We start from the raw sequence: 22,325 nt of genomic DNA, 5'->3' as shown, positions 1-22,325 counted from the left end.
AAGTCTGAGTCTTTTACAGGTTATTTAAATGAAAGTTTTAGTGGAAACAGAACTGACCTGAAAATAGTTAAGTGTGTATGTACATTTATATATCAATTGTATATCTGCATTCATATACATACACACAAAGTAAGAATATAAATTTTCCGTTGTTAAGAAAATGCTTGTAAGAAACAAGATAACGCTACTTAGAAAAGCTAGACTAAAGAATCAGTTGCATCTTGTGAGAACTTAAATGTTAGAGATGCTTTGACTCTGTTCTTAGCATTTCCTGAAAGCACATGCCAAATTTTACGTATTTAGAAGACATGTAAGAAACCCTTAAAAGTACTCCCTTAATGGTGACAACCCAAATTGTTCTCTGGGCTGTAACTTGCAGTATCAGGGTCCAGCATCAATGGAAGTAATAAATACTTTCTAAACCTTGGGCTGAGTTTCTCTAAAACATGCTGGATATGTTGGCTTGTCCGTTGACTGCTACAAAATAGAATGAGTTAAGGTTAAGTTTATCCTTGTGCTGGCTTATTGTTATGAAACATAGATATCTAATATTTGCTGTTTAGATATCTAATAAATGCTGTTTAACTTCAAGTACAGACGATATTCTTACTGCATCTTTTTTTTGCTCCTTTGGATTTCTTAACATGAGGGGAGGATGTGTTACTGTGAATGAAAATGTAGATTTGTTTAATTTCTGGAAAAAAATGACTTTTGTGTAACTATACATACGAAAGCTTATGATGTTTGTATCATTCCTCTTAAAATGTTCAGTTACTTGATTTTTTCTCTATATTCTGGCTTCTTAAATTTCATTGGTTACTGATACTATTGTAGGTTGTAGTATCAGTGATTAAAGTGGTAGTTAAAGGATACAGATGTCATTTAAATGTGATGCTAGTCCACCTGATATAGAAATTCATGGCTATTTTGACTTTTCTTAATGTCTTTTCCCTTCCACCATATGCTACTATCAAAAAACATCTAGTGTGTTTGTTGGTTTAAGTATAATGTTTAGGCTATGTATTATTCTGTAAAAGTAGGTTATGAGAACAGTTCTGTATCTTTCTGGCTCAATGTAGCCAATACTGATGCAGGATTAGTGAGCTGCTGCTGAATAGCATGTTAAAACAAAGATATTCTTACTTGATAATACTTCTGTTTATGAATGTGTCTAAGTACCTTTTGTTCCTAACATTTTGTTCTATGTTTTAACACTTGCAAAAATGTTCTATGCTAAATATCTTATAACTAGTCATAATTTAGTTAGCCTTTAATCTTCTAATGTTGTTATATTGAAGCTATTTACCAATTTTAAGTTCCTTTCTGAAATGCATGGAGAAGATCCCAAAGGCTGAATCTCTTCATATCTCTGTATGAGATGAGCAGGCTTGTATAATTATCTGCATGTATTCCATCAATTCTCTTCTGATTATTGCCCCTGCTGCTCCCACCACACAAATCACTTTTTAGTAAAAATTGGTTTGACTGAAGTGAAGTACTCCTGGTAGAAGTGTTGCTACAGCTGTAGCGCGTTGCTACAGCTTCAGCATTTTTTGCTCTGAAGATTATTCCTTGCTGAAATGCTTTCTCTTTTCAGTGCCAATCTATCTAAAGCAGCGTGGGGAGCTTTGGAGAAAAATGGCACCCAGCTGATGATACGCTCATATGAACTTGGAGTCCTTTTCTTGCCTTCAGCATTTGTAAGTTCATAGTTCGAGTACAAATCCTGGGATTGCTAAGAGTGTGACAGAATAATCTAGTTATGAGCTTCTGTGTTTCCAGGTTAGAAAGCTTGTAGCAAATGGAGTTTGTACGAGTCATTTTTTCAAATAGTAATAGGCTGTTTTCCTGCACAGCAAGTATGGATTTGGTATTGATATGACTTTTGTCATGTTGTTAAAAGGCAGTAATACTTTACAATGCTAATTAATGTTGCTGGTGAGGATGATCAAATCCCTTTCATACTTAAATCTATTCTGAGTGAATATTCACAAGGAAGTGATGTATATGGATTGTAACTTCAAAAACAAATCCTAATTTTAAACTGATTGTTCATGCTTTCTGACATGTATTTGTGAAGCTACATGACTTTCTTCTCATACTTTCTGCTCTGAGGAATAAATTCTCAGATGTGTTGTCTTAAATTCCTATGTTGATTTTAGAACATCTTTCTAAGAGTCTAGATGCTGAAGTATTTTACTTTCCAAACCTATGACAGCAATCTCAGTATATAGAAAAAAAGTTTTACCCCAAATACACATTTTAGCGTGTGGAGGACTAGGAGACATAAAAATGTTTTAGTGAGACCCAAGACCTATCCAGCTTATATCCAGTCTGAGTGCAGCCTTTTTATGCTATGGGGATTAGCACGATAAACGGTATCTGTTAGCTCTATGGTATGTTCCCTGGGATTTATTTGAAGACTTACAAGAATGAAAATTGTCCAGAGTAAGTTAGTGCCACAACTTGAATTATCTATTAACATGTCAGGTTCCTTACTGAGCTAATTTTGTTGGGTGTTAGCCCACACAGAATCCTGTGGTACTGAGTTCTGTGATTTAATTGTGCATTTTACTTGAAAAATGGATGACTTCTTGTTTTTCTCTCTTAAATTTGGTGCCTGATAGTAGGGAGATATGAGTTTGCTAATGCTGCTTACTGCTTCTTTTTTGTGAACCTATTGGTACCAAAATGTTATTAACAGTATTTAGTCTATGATCAGAAGCCATTCAAACTTTTTTCTTGGTGAAACTTATACTTTTCTGGAGAACAAATGGCAAATTTCTCTGAAAGAGTTTGTATGCCAAAAATCCTCAAACATTTTCTGAAGAATATGTATTTCACAGAATCACAGAATTTCTAGGTTGGAAGAGACCTCAAGATCATCGAGTCCAACCTCTGACCTAACACTAACAGTCCCCACTAAACTATATCCCTAAGCTCTACACCTAAACGTCTTTTAAAGACCTCCAGGGATGGTGACTCCACCACTTCCCTGGGCAGCCTGTTCCAATGTCTAACAACCCTTTTGGTAAAGAAGTTCTTCCTAAGATCCAACCTAAAACTCCCCTGGCGCAACTTTAGCCCATTCCCCCTCGTCCTGTCACCAGGCACGTGGGAAAACAGACCAACCTCCACCTCGCTACAGCCTCCTTTAAGGTACCTGTAGAGGGCGATAAGGTCGCCCCTGAGCCTCCTTTTCTCCAGGCTGAACAATCCCAGCTCCCTCATGTTTTGTCACTTCTGTTGATCAGTAATGTACTCCCAAATGAATATCTGCTAATGTTATAACTTCATAGAAATACTTACTTACCATAACTATATATATATAATTTTATTGTCTCCTAAACTTGTCATACTAAGATTTGGTAGTTTACGGCTGTAGCTCCACTGACACTTGAGGCATTTATGTAGTGGTGTGGTCTTCGTCTCAGATGGATACTGAATCTTATGTTCTCAAGCTTGGTTTCTGTGGAATACAACTTTTAGATAATGTGGATTGGTTAGAGACTGAAACAAGAATATCCTATTGACTACCTATAGCAGGAAGCGTTGGTAACATAATAATGAAAGGTTGCGCAAAAAAATTGCTTAAACTTCCTGCACAAAAGCAACTGACATCAAGGGATAAAATAATACTCTAAGAAGTTGGCTGCGGTTATCTCCAGATGCTGCTGAGCAAATAACTTGCTTGTGGCAGTGAAATGATTGTACTTCTGTGGACTTTTTAAACTTAATGATGATAGCTGATCAGTAGATCAAGCAGTCATTCTATATAAAATTAACATTCTTGTTCTGACTCATGTTTTCCATGCATTGCTAGCTTTTTGAAAACATATTTCAAATGGGTAGAAAGTCGGTAATAAAGTTAACATAAGTCTCTTTACCAAGAATGACTGGACCTGTAGGCTTTAAAAAACAAATCTGAGAATATTTGGCTTGCATGCCATCCTGAACCTTCAGTTCTATATGGAATTTCTTGCACATGGACCAGGAGAAGGAGGATTGCCAGAATATCTTTTAGAGGGCTAAAATTTATGGAGGAAAAATCTTGAAGTTTCTTCCCTACTCCTAAAATCATAGTAGTTTTACTGCCTGTGTTCCTTTTCATGAGTTTTTTCTCTAACTCAGTTTCATTAAAATCAATCTTTTTTTTGTTGAAAATAAATGTATGTTTAGGGGCATTTAATAATCAGAAAGATAAATATTTTTGAAGCACTCAAATACTGTAATATTTCAGCAATCTGAAGTTAACAATTTACTTTATTTGCGAGTTAGTTTGACCTTTCTACTGTTAAACACCCAGAAGGATGAAAAGTCATTTAAACCAAAATTATTAAAGCTTTTGTTTCTGCTTGCAGGCTAGTCATAGCAGTTGGAACAAACGTTATTTAGTCATTTGTTAAGAGACTGAAAATTACTAAAAATAGAAGTGTATTTTTATTCTTATGTTGTATCAAAAAGACATTTAAGTTTGTCAAAGCAAAGTTTACTGATGATTAAAAACACATTGAATATTCATTAAGCATCTGCTCCAGCAGAAGCCTATGGGCCTGTTTACACAGAAAATTCAGTTAGTTCACTATAAATCCCATGTGAGCACTCTACTAGTAATGACAACTAGAAGAACTGTTTCAATAAATATTCATGGGTGAGCAATTCATAACGAAGCCCAAGTTTTGTGGTCATTGGGAGGGGAGGAGAGAGAAGACATTAGGACTGCTTTCTCTCCGTTTGACAAACTACTTCCCTCTGTTTAGGAACTGGAGAGAATTCTGTTCAGTTGAGGGAAGGTTATATTGCTTTGAATTTTCTTTGAAGGCTTTTCATTAGTTTTGGTCATATTCTTTGTTCATGTACACTCTAAATTTGTTTATAAAATGAATGCAGGAGAACACTGTAGAATGTTCAAGCACAAATACAGACTGGGCTGAGAATGGATTGAAAGCGGCTCCTTGGAGAAGGACCTGGGGGTGTTTGAGAAGCTCAACATGAGCCAGCAACGTGTGTTTGCAGCCCATAAAGCCAACTGTATTCTGGGCTGCATCCAAAGGAGTGTAGCCAGCAGGGTGAGGGAAGTGACTGTCCACCTCTGCTCTTGTGAGATCCCACCTGGAGCTCTGTGTTCAGCTCTGGGGCCCCCTGCACCAGAAGGACATGGACCTACTAGAATGAGCCCAGAGGAGGGCCACAAAGATGATCAAGGGGCTGGAGCACCTCTCCTGTGAAGGCAGGCTGAAAGTTGGGATTGTTGAGCCTGGAGAACAGAAAGCTCCAGGTAGACTTTACAAGCAGCCTTTCAGTACCTAAAGGGGGCTACAGGAAAGCTGGGGGGGGACTCTGTAAGGGAGTGCAGTGATAGGACAAGGAGTATAATGGTTTTAAACTAAAAGAGGGCAGGTTTAGATTAGATATTAGAAGGAAGCTTTTCATTCAGAGGGTGGTGAGGCACTGGCACAGGTTGCCCAGAGAAGCTGTGGATGCCCCATCCCTGGAGGTGTTCAAGGCCAGGTTGGTGGGGCTTTGGGCAACCTGGTCCGGTGGCAGTTACCGCTGCCAATGGCAGGGGTTTGGAATTAGATGATCTCTAAGGTCCCTTCCAAACCATTCTCTGATTTGATGTGTAAAAGTCCTTGATTTAAGATAATGGGTATTCTGTTTTGCATTTTGATCACCCTTTTGGTAAAGGCAACAAGATGTTCCCTTTCCCTCAGTTCCAATCACCACTGTGTTCAAAAGATCAAGTTTTCCATTCTTTATTATCAAATATTGCTCTGATTTTTTTATTTTTTTTTGCTATTAGTTAATGCAGCAAGCAGTGTGGAGACTTCCTGCAGTACAGAAGAATCACTGCTGAAAGTTCAGGTTGGACCAACAAATAAGGGGTTGCAAAATGTTTGTCTTGTGATGTTTGTAGTAGCAAAAGGGAGGGAGAATTAATAATTGCACTGGAGCAATTAACAAACTAGTCTCATAGTATGCCTCTAAGGTTCTATCAGATTGATTAGATAAGCGGGATTTGTCCATTGTAAATCCATTCCAGTGCTCCTAATATCTGATTGTTGTGGCTTTCCCTTATAGCTTTAAGGCTGTAGTAGTTATGCTGCTTTATCCTTGGAACTTTGTCAACCTTACTTCCAAATTCTGTACTGAAGTTCTAGTTTTCATCTTGGGAGCATCCACCTTCTCTGCCCATAAGACAAATTGTCATGAAAAATGCAGCTACTGTGTTTCGTTGTGATTTTAAGTGGAAAATAAATGTTAAATTTAGTATAGACAGTGTCAAATTGTGAAATTTAGGGGCCAGTATTTTTAAAACTGAATTTTCACTTGTATACCATACATGGAAGTATAAACAAGTTGCTTTTTGGGGAGAGGTAGGAGTGGGTAGGAATGAAGAGGGGTTGTTTAGGAACCTGCTAGCTTTCCAAGAGTGCTGAAACACAGATATCAGGAGGATGAGTCACTACCAACAAGTGAATGAGTACTGCTTGAAACAAATCTAACTGTAGGCATCAAGGATTTTGAATCCTTGGCTGATGGTTTTTTATTATTGCAGTGTGAATTTATCCTTAGGATGCATGCATAAGACAAACTATTTTTGGTTTTCAGATATGAGATTAATGCATGCAAGATGTTTTTTGAGAATTCCCAGCTGACAGTTATAGCAGCAGAGTTCTGTGAAATGCTGGGACTGTCCAAGAACTGGAGGTAATACAGAGCTACGATAAGTAGTAAGATTACTATGCTAGCAGTGTCCACGCTAGTTTAAGGTTTCCTCAGGCATACCTGTACAAGTTGCTGCTGCTATGGTGATGTGCCATTCAGTAAGTGCATTTGTAATATTTCAGTAGACAGAGATGCTTTTGGCAATTGTTTTCCTTCCATGCAGCTTCAGGATTCAGTATTTCTAGAAGATGGGTCCAAATACCTTGAGATGAGAGCTAATGTAGTATCCGTAACTTGAGGTAACTTACTTCAAGGCTGTTTTCCAGCCAGGTGACGCTGGATTCTCTTAGAAGAGGATCTGACCCTTGTGATCCCCATCTGTCAAAAATCATTCACTTCAATGGTATCATTAACCTTTAGAGATAAGAATTACTGTCTGTTGGCCCCATTCTTTATTATCAAAGTTTTTGGAAGGCTTGTGGAAGTTTCATACCTACATTCAATAAAAGAGTAAGCCATCTCAAAACTCAGTGGCCAAAAGCAGATGCTTATGGAAACATACAACGGGTATGTATATGGTAATTTCTCTGAAAGTTTCCTGAGTTAGAGGCAATATAACATCTTCTGTTAAATGCCTCTAAGCTCCTGGCATTCACAGCATGCTGTAGCTGAGTTTAACACTGTCACAGAAAGCACAGTGTTTTGAAACGGGTTTCATTTGATGTCTTTCTCATCTTATACTGGAAGAGGCAATAAATGTGATCCCTATTCACTCTTTCCATGCCACTCCTTCTGTAGGCTGTTATATTTTTCTAGGATGAAGAGTCCTAAACCTGTTCAAGCAAATGAGAAAGCTGTTCATCCAAAATTGACAGAAATGTGTATACATGAGAAACATATGTCTAATATCATACTTCATTATAAATTCTGGTTTGATTTTATGTTGAGTAGTGTGGTTAAAATATATGCAATATAAAGGTGGTTCATGCAAGGAAATGCAATACTTCCTACAGACCTCTCAGCTTTCTTCTTAAATTGCAAAAGCAAACATGCTCCTGTACAGGTGGCTGTACTGAAATCTGTCAGCATTCATGAGATGGTTTCATGTTTGAGTTTCAGACCTCAGAATGTTATTTCATTGCAGCTGTCTTTCCTTTCCTTACTGGGAAACACTAGTGGAGACACCTTGATAACAAGGAGGTAGCTGTGGAATCAAATATCTATACTTGCTTTAATGCCCATTAAATCATCTGATACTCAAGTTGCTATGCTTAATTTGTTAATCTATTGTATGTATATGCCCTGCAGTTAACTATGCATTACAGATTTTCTTAGATAACTTAGTTTGTTGTGAAGACTTCTGTTGGTTCAGTATGGTTTTAACATACTACGTGTTAGAGTAGTCTGATTTAGATGAAGATAATGGAGAGAGAAATAGACTAACACATTTCTAGAAACTTTTTAAAGTTCATCATTAGAAATATCCAGAATAAAATGAGACAAAGTGATTTGAAACAACTAGAGCATTCCTACATCAAGAGACTCAGTACACTCTAGCTGTTGGAATGCCAATTTAACACTGCCAATTCCTGATAATTCTGTTTCTTCAGGCTGTTTCATGCAGTTTGGTTGTAGTTAGTGACACCGATTTTGATAGCTATGACTTGCATACCACACATTTAATATTTTTAACCCTAAAATAGCTGCTAGCTCTCCAACGTCTACTTTCTGTTTTCTGCTGAATACAAGCTTGGAAGTAGATTGCTTCTTCATTGCCATCTTTTGACTGCCAGCATTTTTTTTTTTTTTTGTCTCTTTTTCCAAACGCTTTCCAGCACTTATGCTTTGAGGTTGGGTATTGGCCTGGTGTACAAATCCAGACTTACAGAAATATGTTGAATGGTTGTTCTCAACACAGCTGCAGCTGTCATCATTTACAATTTTAGTGTTTAGTGAAAAATCAGCTGATGCAGACATTAGATCATAAGCTTATATTGATTTTGAAAAGTAATGTTTATAGAGTCACAGGTCGTGTCTTCTATTGGAACTGCATTTCTCCTGCATTTCACTTTTTATCTCTGTTTCTTGCCTCATATCTTCATTGTCATTCACGTTCAAGGTTGCTCTTTCAGCTGCTGGGGGTTTCTTTCCAAAGGTTGGAATAACTCAAATCTTTAACACACAAAATGTTGAAAGAAGCCCTTCACCTAATGGTATGGAGTTGTTCTGAGAAGCATGTTAAAATCCTCTAAGGATTGGAAAAGCAGAGTCTTCCACAGTGGTAGCTTCTGTGTCTGATAAGGTCGGAAGATAAACTGAGCTTAACTAGCCCAAAATGTTTGTGGAATACTTAAATCTTTTAAAAGGAATGCTGAAGAACGTGGTACTAGCAAGCGAGCTTCTGGAAATAAAACCTCAAAGAAAGAAATATCGTAATCGTGATTAAACTGAGAGGTTACCTGTTACTGCTACTTACTGGTATCAGATACTACAATTACAGATAAAAGATCAGTACAGACATCTAACAGTAATACTTCAGATTCTGAAATGCCATATTGATGGAAAATATTGACCAACTGGTAAAGAATAAAATCGTTTCATAATTCTCTGCAGAGAGGATTATGAGCTCAATCTGGATTAGACAGTAGTCAATCATGTTTGTGTGTGAGCAGAACTGAACAGCTTTTGCTGAATTCAGACTGAACTAAAGCAACCTCAGTCATTGCTTGATTTAGACCAAGCTTAATTTGCAAAGTAATGTAGGAGTACCATTTCCCCTGTCAGTTTCTGGTTTCAAGTGAAGTACTATTCCGTATCGAATGAAATAAAATTCTTAATGCAATTTAGATTGTTTAAATATGTTCCATATAGAATTAAATATAAAATCTTGTTTTACCCATGTTGTATGTGGAATTCAGGATATTAAAACTTGGTACTTTATTCTCCATTTTATTCTCCATTTTCCCGTTCTTCCTCCCAGTGCCTATTTCACCAATGTATGATGTTAAGGTACTAGGAAAACCCACAGCAGTATCTGAAATTCTGTAACTACAAAAAAAAACAAAAACAAAAAACATGCTTTTGCAACTGAGAAATACATCTCTTAACACTTCAAAATTTATTGCTTTGAGCAGCAGTGTCAGAGAACAAAATACAGCTGTAGAGGAAACATTCTGGAAGAACAGGGTATGTCTGAGGGGAAAAACTTAGACGCAAGGCAGCGTATTTCTTCAGGCAAGGTCCTGCTGGTTGGTTTTTGGAAGCAGCAATGAGAGCTGTCAACATCCAGGAAATGTTCAAAACAGACAAAATACGTGAGTAGTTTCAATTTCTGTGTGATCTTCTGTGTGAAGATAGACATATGAGAGTTGTTTTTGAAAGCATGTGAATCTCCTCAGAGAGCCTTGTTGAGGAATGTATTCTGTAACCTAGGCTTTTACTCCAGGATGTTTTTGAGGAAAACTTCTAGATCTCTTTTCTTAGAGAGAGATCATCCATTCAGAAGAGATATGGGTTAAATTCTGATAGAATGGTTTTGTGATGGAATCCAATGGGGGTGGGGGTTAGTATCAGAAAGATAATACTCAGAAGTGGGGAGAATATAGATGGTGACTGAGGAAGAGCAAGGAAGAGGAAAGTGAAGGTGTAGAACAAGAACAAAGCAAAGAGCTTGAAAAGAAACACTTAAGTAATAATAGAACAAAGAGTAGAAGAAATAGAAGAAATGAAGCAGAAGCAAAAGCAGTGAGGGGGAGGGAGGCAACAAAAGAAATCTGGATAACAAAAGGAAATGAGATTACAAATGTACTACGAACACCATACGAACAACATATAGCATAGAACATATGCTATATGTTCTATGGTGTATTTTCTTTCATATTTTGTGAAAAACACCTAATACACTGAACTTCGGAGTGGAGTAGATGTGTTATTGCTCTTCATATTTGAATTGGCTGAGATTACCAAGTGTGTATGTGGAGTCCAAGTAGCTGTTCCATCTGCTTTGATGGCAGTGATTATAAAAACTTAAAACTCATGGTGCCAGGCAATACTTGTCTAGCTTCAATGCTCTTGGTCAGACGTGTCTCTCAAGTACACTGTAGAAAAAGGACCAACTCATGAAACACCAGAGACACTGTCTACTATTCCATATTTCTCTATTAGCTGTATGTGGAAAATGAGAGCTTACAGATAACTGGTTTCTGTGACTTGATTTCCTCATTTTAGTTTGCAATTAAAATGTCAACTTATGATTAGTTTATAAGGCTGCTCATCACCCACCTTCTCCACCAAATGAAACCTAACTACTGTGGTTTGTACAAAAATGCTGTCCCCCTACCACCTCATTTACACAACTCATGCACTTTACGACCTATAGTATCCCTTGTGTATTTCATATGCTCTACTACAGAAGATGGTAAACATGGTTATTTGCATTTTATATGAAATTTCTATCTATTCCTGAGTGACTGCAACATCATTGGAGGTAAAGCTGTACAACTTGATTGTTGCATTTTTTCTAAGTAGTTTTGAATTTTTTTATTATTCAGTCAATCCCTTACGATTTGTGAGCTTTTAAAAATTTACACATCTCTGTGTTGGTATATTTTGAACATAGTACTTGTATGTAAAAGCTAATCTCTACAAGAGACTGGTTTTAAAGAAGACTTTATCAAAATTTCACTGACTTGAAAGGCATAAGAAAGAGAAGTTAAAACAGATTTTGGTTCGCATAGTCCTTTAGCATGGTCCTTGTTTCTTTCTCCTGTTCTTTCATTGAAAATGAAGTGTGTGTGTTTTTTTTGTTTTTTTTGTTTTTTTTTTTACCTAGTCCTTGAAGTAGTTCATAGCATTTCTTTGTAACTAGTGATTTCCAGTTGCTTTGGGTCACAAGGCAAAATAAGCATCTAAGGGAATTTCTTTGAATGACTTGCAAGGACTGCTGTGGTGTGGCTTGACATTGTCTTTGGTAGCTCTCCCTTTTGTCTATTATGCTTCTAGAGTATCAAAGGAAAGGGGAAAGGCTGCTTTGTTTCCCTTGCTTTCTGTGGTCATATGAATATTGTTTTCTGACTTACAATGATAACTTTAGCTAAAATAAAACTTTATATTGTAAAAAAGTAAAACCATAGGCAGGGCTATCAATTCAGTCATTTATACTTGAATAAAATAGAATTACTTAGTCATAATTAAGAATCTTGCTTGTACTTTAACAATCTTAGTCTAGTAAAACTTGAACAAATGGGTCCTGTGGCTCAAGAGTATAAGTTGATATTCAGACTTTCGTGGGGGGAAAAATACACTTGTTTAGGAATGCATTTGAAATTATTTTTAAAAAGCTTTGTAGCCTTTAAACTTCTGGTCTGTTCTACTTAAATTGTACTTGATTGGCAATATACTAATAGAATCTCAACATTAGAGATTGCTTTTAATTCATTACAACTGATGAATGGGTTCCCATTCCTGTTAAAAAGTGGCTAAGAGATATAATCTGCCAAAGTTACTTGAATTGCTTTAAATCCATTTGCCCTTGTACCATGTTTCATTGTAGCATGTTCTTTTGCAGTTCTTAATGTGTAATCTGACTTTGAAATCTGCTGTCAAACCCTAATAGCATGAAATCTTTGTGCAAGCAGTTTTAAATCTACACTGAGTCTTTTTGCTGCTCGTGAATGGTGTTATACAACCTAACTGAAAAGCATGAAGTTTGAAGACTTTATCAGGTTGAATCTTAATTTGGTTAGCAAAACACATCAAGCATCTAACCAATAGGTTAGTGATGAAACTAAACAGTAAAGAGAATTTTTAAAGCTCTTCCCTTTAGTTAAATATTAAAGACCAAATGCATAATAATCTTTGATTAAAATTCAATTCCAGTGTCCATAAGCATGTTTGTGAAAGCAGCAACATTTTGTATTAGGATATGTTGCCCCTATGGTATTATGAAAGACCTTATGCAGTTTGGGGAAGGAACTGCTCACACAAGCAAGATCACAAGCCTGAAACAAATTGGTAGGGATGTATGGGACTGAGAAGGTAGATTATATCCACCACCGAGTTCTTAGGACAAAGTGCTCTAGTAAGCATCTCATCTCAGTAATGGAAGCACAAAACTTTTTGTTCATTGAAATATTGTTATTGGGAAAGACAAACCTAATTAACAATAGATTCTCCCCCCCCCCCCCCCCCCCCCCCAAAAAAAAAAAAAAAAAAGCATGCCTCTTTTCTGTGTGTTTACCTTCCTTCATAGGGTTTGGAAAAAGGTTACTTCCGTGTGAGAGGGAAAACACTTTCAGAAGGTAATGATTCAGCAACGTCTTTTCCTGTACCTTTTGACCTGCCACCAGAACGGTATGGAAGCAAAGGTAAGATGTGACTTCAGAAGAAAAGTAGGTGTATTATATAGAGTCAAACTAATCTGAGTAACTCTTAAGTCACTTCAATTTATGTTATATTCCAGAGCTTTATTTTAACATTGTTGTGGTTTGACTGTATATTTAAAATGTTATCACTCCCACATTCTGGCTAAAACTTTGAAGAAAGCAGGTAGAAAGCAGTTTACATGCTTTTGGTTCCAAATTTTCTTTATTGTTATTTAGGTTTTGGATGGATTGATCTTGTCTTTTTTCATGCTAGTAGCAGTAGTCATACCTGCATTAACTAGTTCAGTGGCTGGTCTTGTCTCTTTTTGTTTTACCTTCAATAGGACTTTAGATCTGCTCTCGTAAGACTTGCAGGAATGTGATGCATGTTATTCTTATAATTTGCAAAGATAGCTTATCTGCTTTAAGAGCTTTCTGCATTCTTTTATTAAGAAAAGAATTAAGCTAAAAGTATTAAGTGGTATTCTAGCTTTCCCGGGGAGAGAGGGGAAGGCTCAATGTAGAAATGATAATCTATTTAATACTGCTTTTTATCTAGTATAAAACACTGTATGTTTAAGTACTAACAACGTTTTGTTGGGGGGAGATAATATGGGGTTGTGCCTGAGTTACTTGCTAATAAAGGGGAAGAATGTACTGCATGTTATCACTGTTAGTGACCCAGCTTTCAGCTCTTTCTGAGAATGGAAGTGGTCAGATTATCTGCTGATGTTCCATTAAGTGCTGTGAACACGTACACTTGTGGGTTATTTCTTATGTAGTGCTAAGGACGTGATACACTGATATCTGGTTGGTACCTAATGCTTAAACTGATGTATTTTGAAAGTTTTTTCTAAAACTTCATACTTAAATTAAATTAAGTATGAAGTTTTATTTCTTGAAAACTTTAAAACAAAGATTAAAATTAGAATCCATCTGTGTATACTCAAACGTTACATTTACTATTTTCTTCCTACAAAAAATATAGTTGTATACTATATATATTAATTCCTGCATTTGACTGTGCCAGTGATTTTTTCATGTATACTTTGTCTAAACAGTTTTTCTAAAAATCCTTTTTCACTTTTTGCATGGAAAACTTCAGTTCTGTGGACAACTTATTTTTCTTTAGTTCAGCTTTTGGGTCTCAGCCTTCTTCTGTGAAATGAATACATGTCAGAACTTAAGTTCTATAGGCTTTGGCAGTAGACACAGTCAGCTGCCCATGCCTTCTCACATCTTTTCCCTGAACATTTTCCACCAAGAGGCAGAAGAATCGAAACAGATATTTAAAGAACATCCGTGTTATGGGATGGACTCATAAAATAATCTCTCTGTAACAACACAGTTATCAACTCTCAGGGTCTCTCTAAATTTATTTTAATGAAGTCTTGAGAAGCAGAAATGCAAGTAATTATCATTCCTTTAAAGAAACTGTTTTGACTGATCCCTATAATTGAAGGAGAAAAGGCTCCAGGGGTTTTTCCATGAACTCAGATTCTCTGAACATGGGAAAGCAAATTATAGATCACTTTCATATAATCAGAAAACTTGTATTAGCAGCAGGAAGGAAGAGAAGCAAGTAGACTAGTGAACAGATGGTCAGGAGCAGGGCCATACATGCAATCTAAAGCTCAAAGTAGAAGATATGTATACCAAAATACACTTTTCTTGTACTCATACAAATTCCAATCTTTGATCAGACATGAATCATGTTACAGAATTACATTATATAATAGCGAAAGAAAAGCAATTCCTTAGTCTGTGGAAATCTATTTGCAAAGATTCTTCTTTGTCATTGTCATAGTAGCTTGGTCATATTAATTGGGGTTTCAGATGGGATTTGGCTTCCAGTGTGAGAATTAAGTTGTGACTGGGTTACAAGACAGGAATTTAGCATTTTAACTGTTCAAACCCTCTGGGTGGGGGGCGACACACTACAAAATAGGGGAGTTCCTGATAAACAAGTTTTCCCATTGAGTTTTCTTTTCAGTGTATTTAAATCAAGGAAACATACTAGCTGTTCAGCTGACAAACAGTACACAGAAAATTGTATGTATACAAGATGGGTTCCAGTATTACATTTCTTTTGGTTATTTTGCTTTTTTTGTTGAGGTCTTCTGATTCTAGTAATTTCTGAAAATGTATTAATGTATTTCATTTTTTCCAGAAGAAATCAAATTTATCCTTGTTAACTGTGGGCTAAAGGTGTCAAATCTCGTACTCTGAGAAGGTGGAAGAATGGTAGGCAAATGAGATTGAAATTGGATTTAGTGCAAGTTAAAGCATTGTGGAAAAATGAACAGTCTACTTAACCATTCGTTAGTTCCCCTAGCTAAAGTTTGCAACCTCTGACAGTTGTGATTTCATTTTATTAAGAATGCACAAAAATGCATGTCATATCTCACATGAACAGGTTTCTCCTTTGTGGCAGGCCCTTTTCACTTCTTGATTTTTTTTCTATTGCCACGCTGTGGAAGAAGAAATTGTCCTTTTCCTTGTAATTCCAGATAGACAGTGTGTGTTACTCTGCCCAACTTTCAATAAGTGGAAATTAGGAGTATGGTGGAATTACATTTAGTGGATATTTGTAATGATTTCAGGAAATGAGTAACACCATCTTTTTTTGTTTCACACAAGTTGTTCAGTATTGGGTAAAAATAAATTTCACAGCATATTTGCCTGCAGTCTGGTGCTTTTAGTTATTTATGACTAGAAAAATATTTAAAGAGTAGGGCAACTTTTAATTTATCCTGTCTAGTGACAGTGCCTAAAAGAGGAGATCAATGTCTTGTCCAGGTAAGCTTAAAGGAATTATTACTCTGAGCTCCTGTACAAGGACCTGCTATATTATTAGAAATGCAGATGTCCTGGGAGAATGTCACTTTATTTAGACTCTGTTCTCCCAACTTTTATTTCATTCTTAGAATTCTGTTTTCTCTACTAAGTAATTAAAATATCTGGGAAGGAAATTAAGAAAGAAGACTTTTGGGGAAGTCATTCCTATTCTTCAGTAACATCTATTTTTCATATTAATACTGCATAGCTACGTGACCTGTGTACTTTCTAGAGTTTGCAAGACCTTGACTTGGAGCATCCTTTCAATTTTTTAGAGAACTTCAAGTCCTCTCAGCATGCTTAATACTGTACAATGTTCCTTCTGAGGAGATGACAACTAGAAGCTAGTCCTGTTTCTAGTGTTATTAATAGATTAAATAGACAGTATTTCACTTACTAGATTAAATGCTAGCAGCAGTGGTAAATACAAATCTGAGTATGTCTAGAAGTTTAATTTTTCAATTTGTGAAGTAGTGAGTACACATTATCATTGTAGTTTGTATATCGGGGTAGTCTTCTTGGGAGAAGTTGGAACTCATCTCAGGCAGTGTTGTCATCCATTTCTTCCCTGGGTGTAACCAAAAGCATTATTGGTTGGTGAACATCCCATATGTGCTTGCAGCTTTCTTCAGACAGGCCACTTACTCAGATGGCCTTTCAGAGTCCACATATAACACTTGGTAACATGGCAAAGCCTGTTTGTTGTGTTTTTTTTTCTTTTTGTTTTGTTTTGTCAAGCTCTTCTTAATGGTAATGAAGAAATGAACACTTTGTATGAGAGGAATTTGAGTTAGCCGATGTTTAGTTTTACCACTTCAGTGTATTGCCGTAATAGGGTTAGAGTCTTGAAGACCAGAATGGGCCACTGCATTCTCTGGTCTGATCTATCTCGTGTTGCTAGCCAATATATTTGAACTCAAAGCTTGTGTTTGGCTGAGAGAGATTTTCCAGAATATGCCTCAGGTCTTTAATTGAGAGCATCATGAGATGGCATATTCATCATGGTTCATATTTTGCTTCAGTAGTCAGTCAACCCAAGAGTCTAAAATAAGCACTTCAGTTTTATTCTTTTTCAGAGTAGATGTGTGATTCCCAGTCTAGTTGTTGCACTTGCATGGGATTTATCCATCTTGTGCAGACTGCAAGGTTTGTAGCTGAAGTCTGAAGAAATTTAACAATATGTCATCCTAACAAATCAGAGTTAGCTGCACATAGAGCCTTTACTTGGGCATCTTTCCTTTAGACTATTTCTCCCCAGCTGCTTTAAAATGCCAGCACAAACCAGAAGAAATGGAGTTGCAGGGAAAAGCTATCAGTTTTGCCATGTATGATATACGTAGCTTGCATCTTTTCTGTTGCTGCAGAGAATAACATGCATGTTTAACATCTGGCAGTTTGAAAATAGAGTAGGAATAATCTTACTCTTTGAAGTGATGAAGGACCTCATTAATTTTTAGCAGATAACATTTGTTACATGTAACTTGCACATTATTAACTCTTTGCTAATTGCTGTTTTGAACAATGGCAGCTGTTCACCTCCAGTTGTCAGCTGAACAGCAGAAGCCTATTTGTGGGCAGCAGATGTATCTTCAGGGCAAAACAGAATTAAGAAGAAAAATAATCATCTGAAAGATGATAGAACTACTTCATATCTTTAAAGATAAAACTATATAGTTTATAAACTATATACAATGATCTGTTAGTCAGTGACAGGAGTTCACATTGGGCTTTTTCAGGCTGTCACAGCAGAAAAGGCTACGATAAAGCTGGATATGTTGATGGTACTAGGATTTTATTTTTAAATATATAGGCGAGGTATATAATTTAATAGTTCCTTGGAAGTAAAACAGATAATGATTCAGTCTCATATTTGGGAAATGAGCCAACAACAGCTAATCTCAGCTAGGCATATTTATAGATTAAATTTCTTTCTGCTTTGCTGATAACATTCAGACTTTTTTCCCCTCTTGAATCTTTTTGATGAGTACTGCTATTTTGCTGGATAAAATTTTCTTCTCATCAAGCTCCTTTGTCTCATCTGACTTGAAATATTCCTATTATTTCTATTTGTGGCTGGACCCGAAGAGTTGTGGAGAGTTCATCCAGTTGGATGCTGGTCACAAGTGGAGTGCCCCAGGGCTCAGTACTGGGCCCAGTCCTCTTTAGTATCTTTATCAGTCATAAGGACAAGGGGATAGAGTGCACCCTCAGTAAGTTTGCAGATGACACCAAGTTGTGTTGGTCTGCTTGAGGTTAGGAGAGCTCTACAGAGGGATCTGGATAGACTGAACCAATGGGCTGAGACACACTGCATTAGGTTCTGCAGGCCAAGGTCCTGCGCTTGGGGCACAAGAACTTCATGCAATGCTACAGGCTGGGGGAAGAGTGGCTGGAAAGCTGCCTGTCAAAAAAGGCCTGGGTGTGTTGGTCAATAGCCATCTACATATGAGCCAGCAGTGTGCTCAGGTGGATGAGAAGGCCGATAGCATCCTGGTTGCATCAGGAATAGCATAGCCAGCAGGCGCAGGGAGGTGATTGTCCCCCTGTACTCAGCTCTGGTGATGCCACACCTTGAGTACTGGGTTCAGTTCTGGGCCCCTCACTACAGAAAGGACATTGAGGTGCTGGAGTGTGCCCAGGGAAGGGCAATGAAGCTGGTGAAGGGTCTAGAGAGCAAGTCTTCTGAACGCTTGAAGGAACTGGGGTTATTTAGTCTGGAGAAAAGGATGCTCTTGATTTAGAATGCTTGGGGATTGATTTTTACATCACCTCTATTTCACTGCATAGAGAAATTTCTTGCACCCAAATCATGTTGCACAAAGGGATATGGCTCTAGTTTTTAGCATGGGCAAAGGCAGAAGCCTTGGATCATGCTTGTGGATGTCTTGATACAACTTGACTGCTAGCTGTATTCAGTTTACCTTCCTTTTTCAGGAAATTTTCTCTTAAAGTCCTAGTGTTAGGAAGCTGGTGCCAAAGGTTTGTAAGAGCAGCAGTACAGCACTGGGACACTAATCAAAATAGCCATTTCATTGTGCCCAAGTAGGAGGCAATGTAGCTCAATTTGGTGTGTACCAGGTAAAGTCAGCAGGTACAAATTCATAGCGGCTGTGAGGAAATATTACTGATATTGAAGGGAAAGATGTTTTAACCCGCAGTATACGTAGGTTGGTCTGACAACTATACTACCATCTTCTCTGATTCATGGCTGACCATGGCCTCTGTTTTGTTTATCAGGATTTGTACTAACATTCATTATGCACAGGATTGATCGTGTGATAACCAGTGGAAGCTTTGACCTCTCTTCTTCCTCCAAAGGCAAGGGAAGAGGAAGATCAGACTTCTACGTTTAATAACTGAGCTTTCCTGAGCTTGTTTTTGTTTTGGTTTACAGATCAACCATGGATTTGGAATATTCCTTACACTGATGCCCCTGATACACATGGAAACATGTGGGTTCCATCGTGAACATTACTGGTGTTCTGTGATGTTTCACTTACTGACACTGAGCCTGCTACGCTAGATGCAAGACTGCTTATTTGTGTTTTTAAGCTATGATGTCTGCTGTAATGGTTAAGTTCTAGTTGAAAGGTAATTGTTGATACTGGGGAGAGTCTTAGAGAATCTGTAACTATGATACTACAAATGAATTCGTAACATTGCATTTTTTAAATACCTTTTTATATGTTTTTTCATTACTGCTGTTTCCAGTACATTTTTTCTAGATTTAAAACAAGAGTAAGACTGGAGATCTTCTCTGCAGTTTTCAGCTGTAATGGATTTGAATTGTGTTGTTTTGGGAGACTGTCAGTTGGTCCCAGTAGCTCTAATAAAAGCTATTGTATGTAAAACTTAAGTGAAAATAAAGTTAATCTTGTTTATATATCTTTGGTTCCATCTTCTAAGTGTGTACATTGCAAATTGGATTGAACATTTCCTTTGGTAACTTGCTTCTAATGCAAGCTTTATTTGCTGTTTTTGGCTTCTGGCAGTACATCACATCAGTTATTTCCTAAGCCCCCTTTTTTACCTCCACTTGCAGGCACTCAAGTACTGCCAAAAACACTAAATTAGGTAGGTGGGGGTGCTGAAAAGTAGTCCTAGATATTCTATAGGATGTATAAACAATAGCTCTTGTAATCCAAAAATCTTATTGTATAGTGCAGTATTCCACTCACAACTCCTTCTGGATCCCAAATCTGACTGGGTAGCAGTTCCAGTACTGCTGCTTTCATTTTTGAAGTGTCATTCCCCATGATGGCTGGGACTACTACACTGGGAAGCATGACTTCCCCATGCTTCCTAGTGTATATCCTTGTTTCTTTCAGAAGTTGCCATGAAAAAGGTGTCTTTAGGTTGACATGGCATCTGACTAGCAAGGAGAAGTCTTCCTTCCTATGGTGTCCTTCCTACCAATCCATAAAGAAACACTCTAAAGCACTGCTTCTTTGCCATCTGTCTTAGCCTTTCACTGTTGGTGTACCCTCTCTAGTTAACTTCAGTTTCTTGCCTGCAGTTACAGTTTACAAATCAAAAAGGTTATTTTGAAGTTTTTGTTCAGGAAACCATTGTACAGTCTCTTATGCAAAAGGCAAATAACCTTGGCTATGGCACAGAGGAATTTTACACTCACTTTACACAGCATATACCATGAACTTAAGTATTCAGGCTGCTTGTTTCTTTTATGGTGTTGGCAATTTACAGGCCCGTTGATCATAGTTTTTTCCAGTTCTGAGAACTTTGCACATAATGTACACTGCATATGCATCAGTGCTACAGGGATGTCTGCGGAACAGATTGGAAGATGGCTGTCTGGGCTTCCTGATTTCCATTTTTCCTTGATTCTATGTGCAGAATCTTTACTATTTATACTACTTGCAGTAAGTTTGATTTTTATCCTTTGTGGTTGAAAATAAGTGGATCAGGGAAAGTAACTTGTAAATGGAGCAATATGTTCTGAAATCTGAGAACTTCCTAGTCTTTCTATTAATTTTTAAGAGTATGATTACATTTTAATTATTTCCATTCTGTGAGAATTAAGGAAGCTCTGAGTGGAGAAGTCCTATATGAAGACTTCTGGAATGTAGGCTGAAAATTAATACATGTTATCCATTCACAATAGATAACCATTGCAATTTACTAATGCTGCTACATCTATGGCTATTTCTGTTTTTGACATAGAGTGGTTTGACAGGCTGAGGCATTCCTGGATAAATTCTAACTGGAATATTGTGGTCTCTAGTAACTTGGCATGGTTTAACTTCAGCTCTCCAGGGCTCACGTTAATCCATTGTTAGAAGATCATTCTAAAGTTCATCAGTGTGAACAAATAAACCAAGTGATCAGTTCTGCTAGGAAACGCATGAAGTCTTTCCACAACATGACTGTGGCCCAAAGCAATTTTGTGACATAACGTGTGAACTGAGGCACTGATGGATGGTGGAGGTGAAAGAAAAAGAAAAGACTTTTGACTTGGCTTGCTTAACAGTATGTGGTTTAAGGCTAACATTTCAAGTAAAAGTTGGAGCTTGGTAGACATAGATATGTACATAGTTTTTTTGTGGGTTTTTTTGTGTGTGTTTTTTTTTTTTTTTTTTTTTTTTAGCTTCCACTTTCCTGTAACAGTAAGGAAAACCTGTTTTGAAGAAACTGTCCAAAGATGACCAAAGCTCCAGCACGGTAACACACTTCTGCAGCTAGCTGGGCTTGATGACGTACTAGAGCTGTCCAGAAAGCTCCTGAAAACGCAACACATTTGGTCAGAAAATGCTGTTTAATTGCTATTTGTAGACTATTTACAAGCTCTTAGGAGCCAGGACAGATTTGAATGCTTCTTAATTGCTCTTAAAATTCCTCTTAGAATCCTTTAAAATTCCATTTTTTATACCATCCTAATTGTTTGTTTCATGTCTTCTTTTACAATTTTCCTGTTTTCATTCCTATCTCACTTAATTCTGGTAAGTAGTTGAATCATAGATAATACTATTTTTCTAGGAATTATCTAGAAAACTCTTGGATTTCAGAATTGTCTTTAGAAAATAGGAGCCCTAATATTCAGAAAGTGAAAGCAAAGGAGAAAACAGACAAATGAAATGTCTGTTTTCAGACGCTGTTTTCATTCTGTTAAGACATACAACAGACTGTATGTAACTAGATTTGCCTGAGCATGTTAGACTATAGTCAGCTCCTGCTGAGAATGGATCTGTTCTGGTGCCCCTTCAAAATGAAGTGCTTTTCCTTACAGATTAACAATGAATTCTTGCATTGTTGTATCGTTACATACTGGTGTAAATAACGTGCATACGTTTTTGCAGTGTTGCTAATAAGGCTGTAAAGGAGAAGGTAATGCTTTTATTTTCCCCTGTAACTAAGTGGATAAAGTTGGTTAGGGTCTGATCAAACTGTTTTAATGGCTTAATGGCTAATACAATAGGTTGTTCTCTAAAAGCTCAACTG

The 22,325-nt window shown here is 37.1% G+C and overlaps 1 protein-coding gene across 2 annotated transcripts in view; it reads left to right on the top strand.

Annotated features, from left to right (window-relative positions):
* Positions 1-19,752, top strand: part of TDP1 (tyrosyl-DNA phosphodiesterase 1) — a 42,214-nt gene extending 22,462 nt beyond the window's left edge. For both annotated transcript variants that reach the window (XM_032189076.1, XM_032189075.1), the window contains exons 14-16: positions 1,598-1,700; positions 12,920-13,034; positions 19,264-19,752. In XM_032189076.1, coding sequence (XP_032044967.1) covers positions 1,598-1,700; positions 12,920-13,034; positions 19,264-19,337 — 292 coding nt within the window. In that variant the 3' untranslated portion in view covers positions 19,338-19,752. The remainder of the gene's footprint in view (positions 1-1,597; positions 1,701-12,919; positions 13,035-19,263) is intronic.
* Positions 19,753-22,325: the final 2,573 nt, after the last annotated feature.

This window comes from Aythya fuligula, chromosome 5 (genome assembly GCF_009819795.1).
Source record: "Aythya fuligula isolate bAytFul2 chromosome 5, bAytFul2.pri, whole genome shotgun sequence".
NCBI lineage: Eukaryota > Metazoa > Chordata > Aves > Anseriformes > Anatidae > Aythya > Aythya fuligula.
This window is presented reverse-complemented; position numbering and strand designations above follow the sequence as displayed.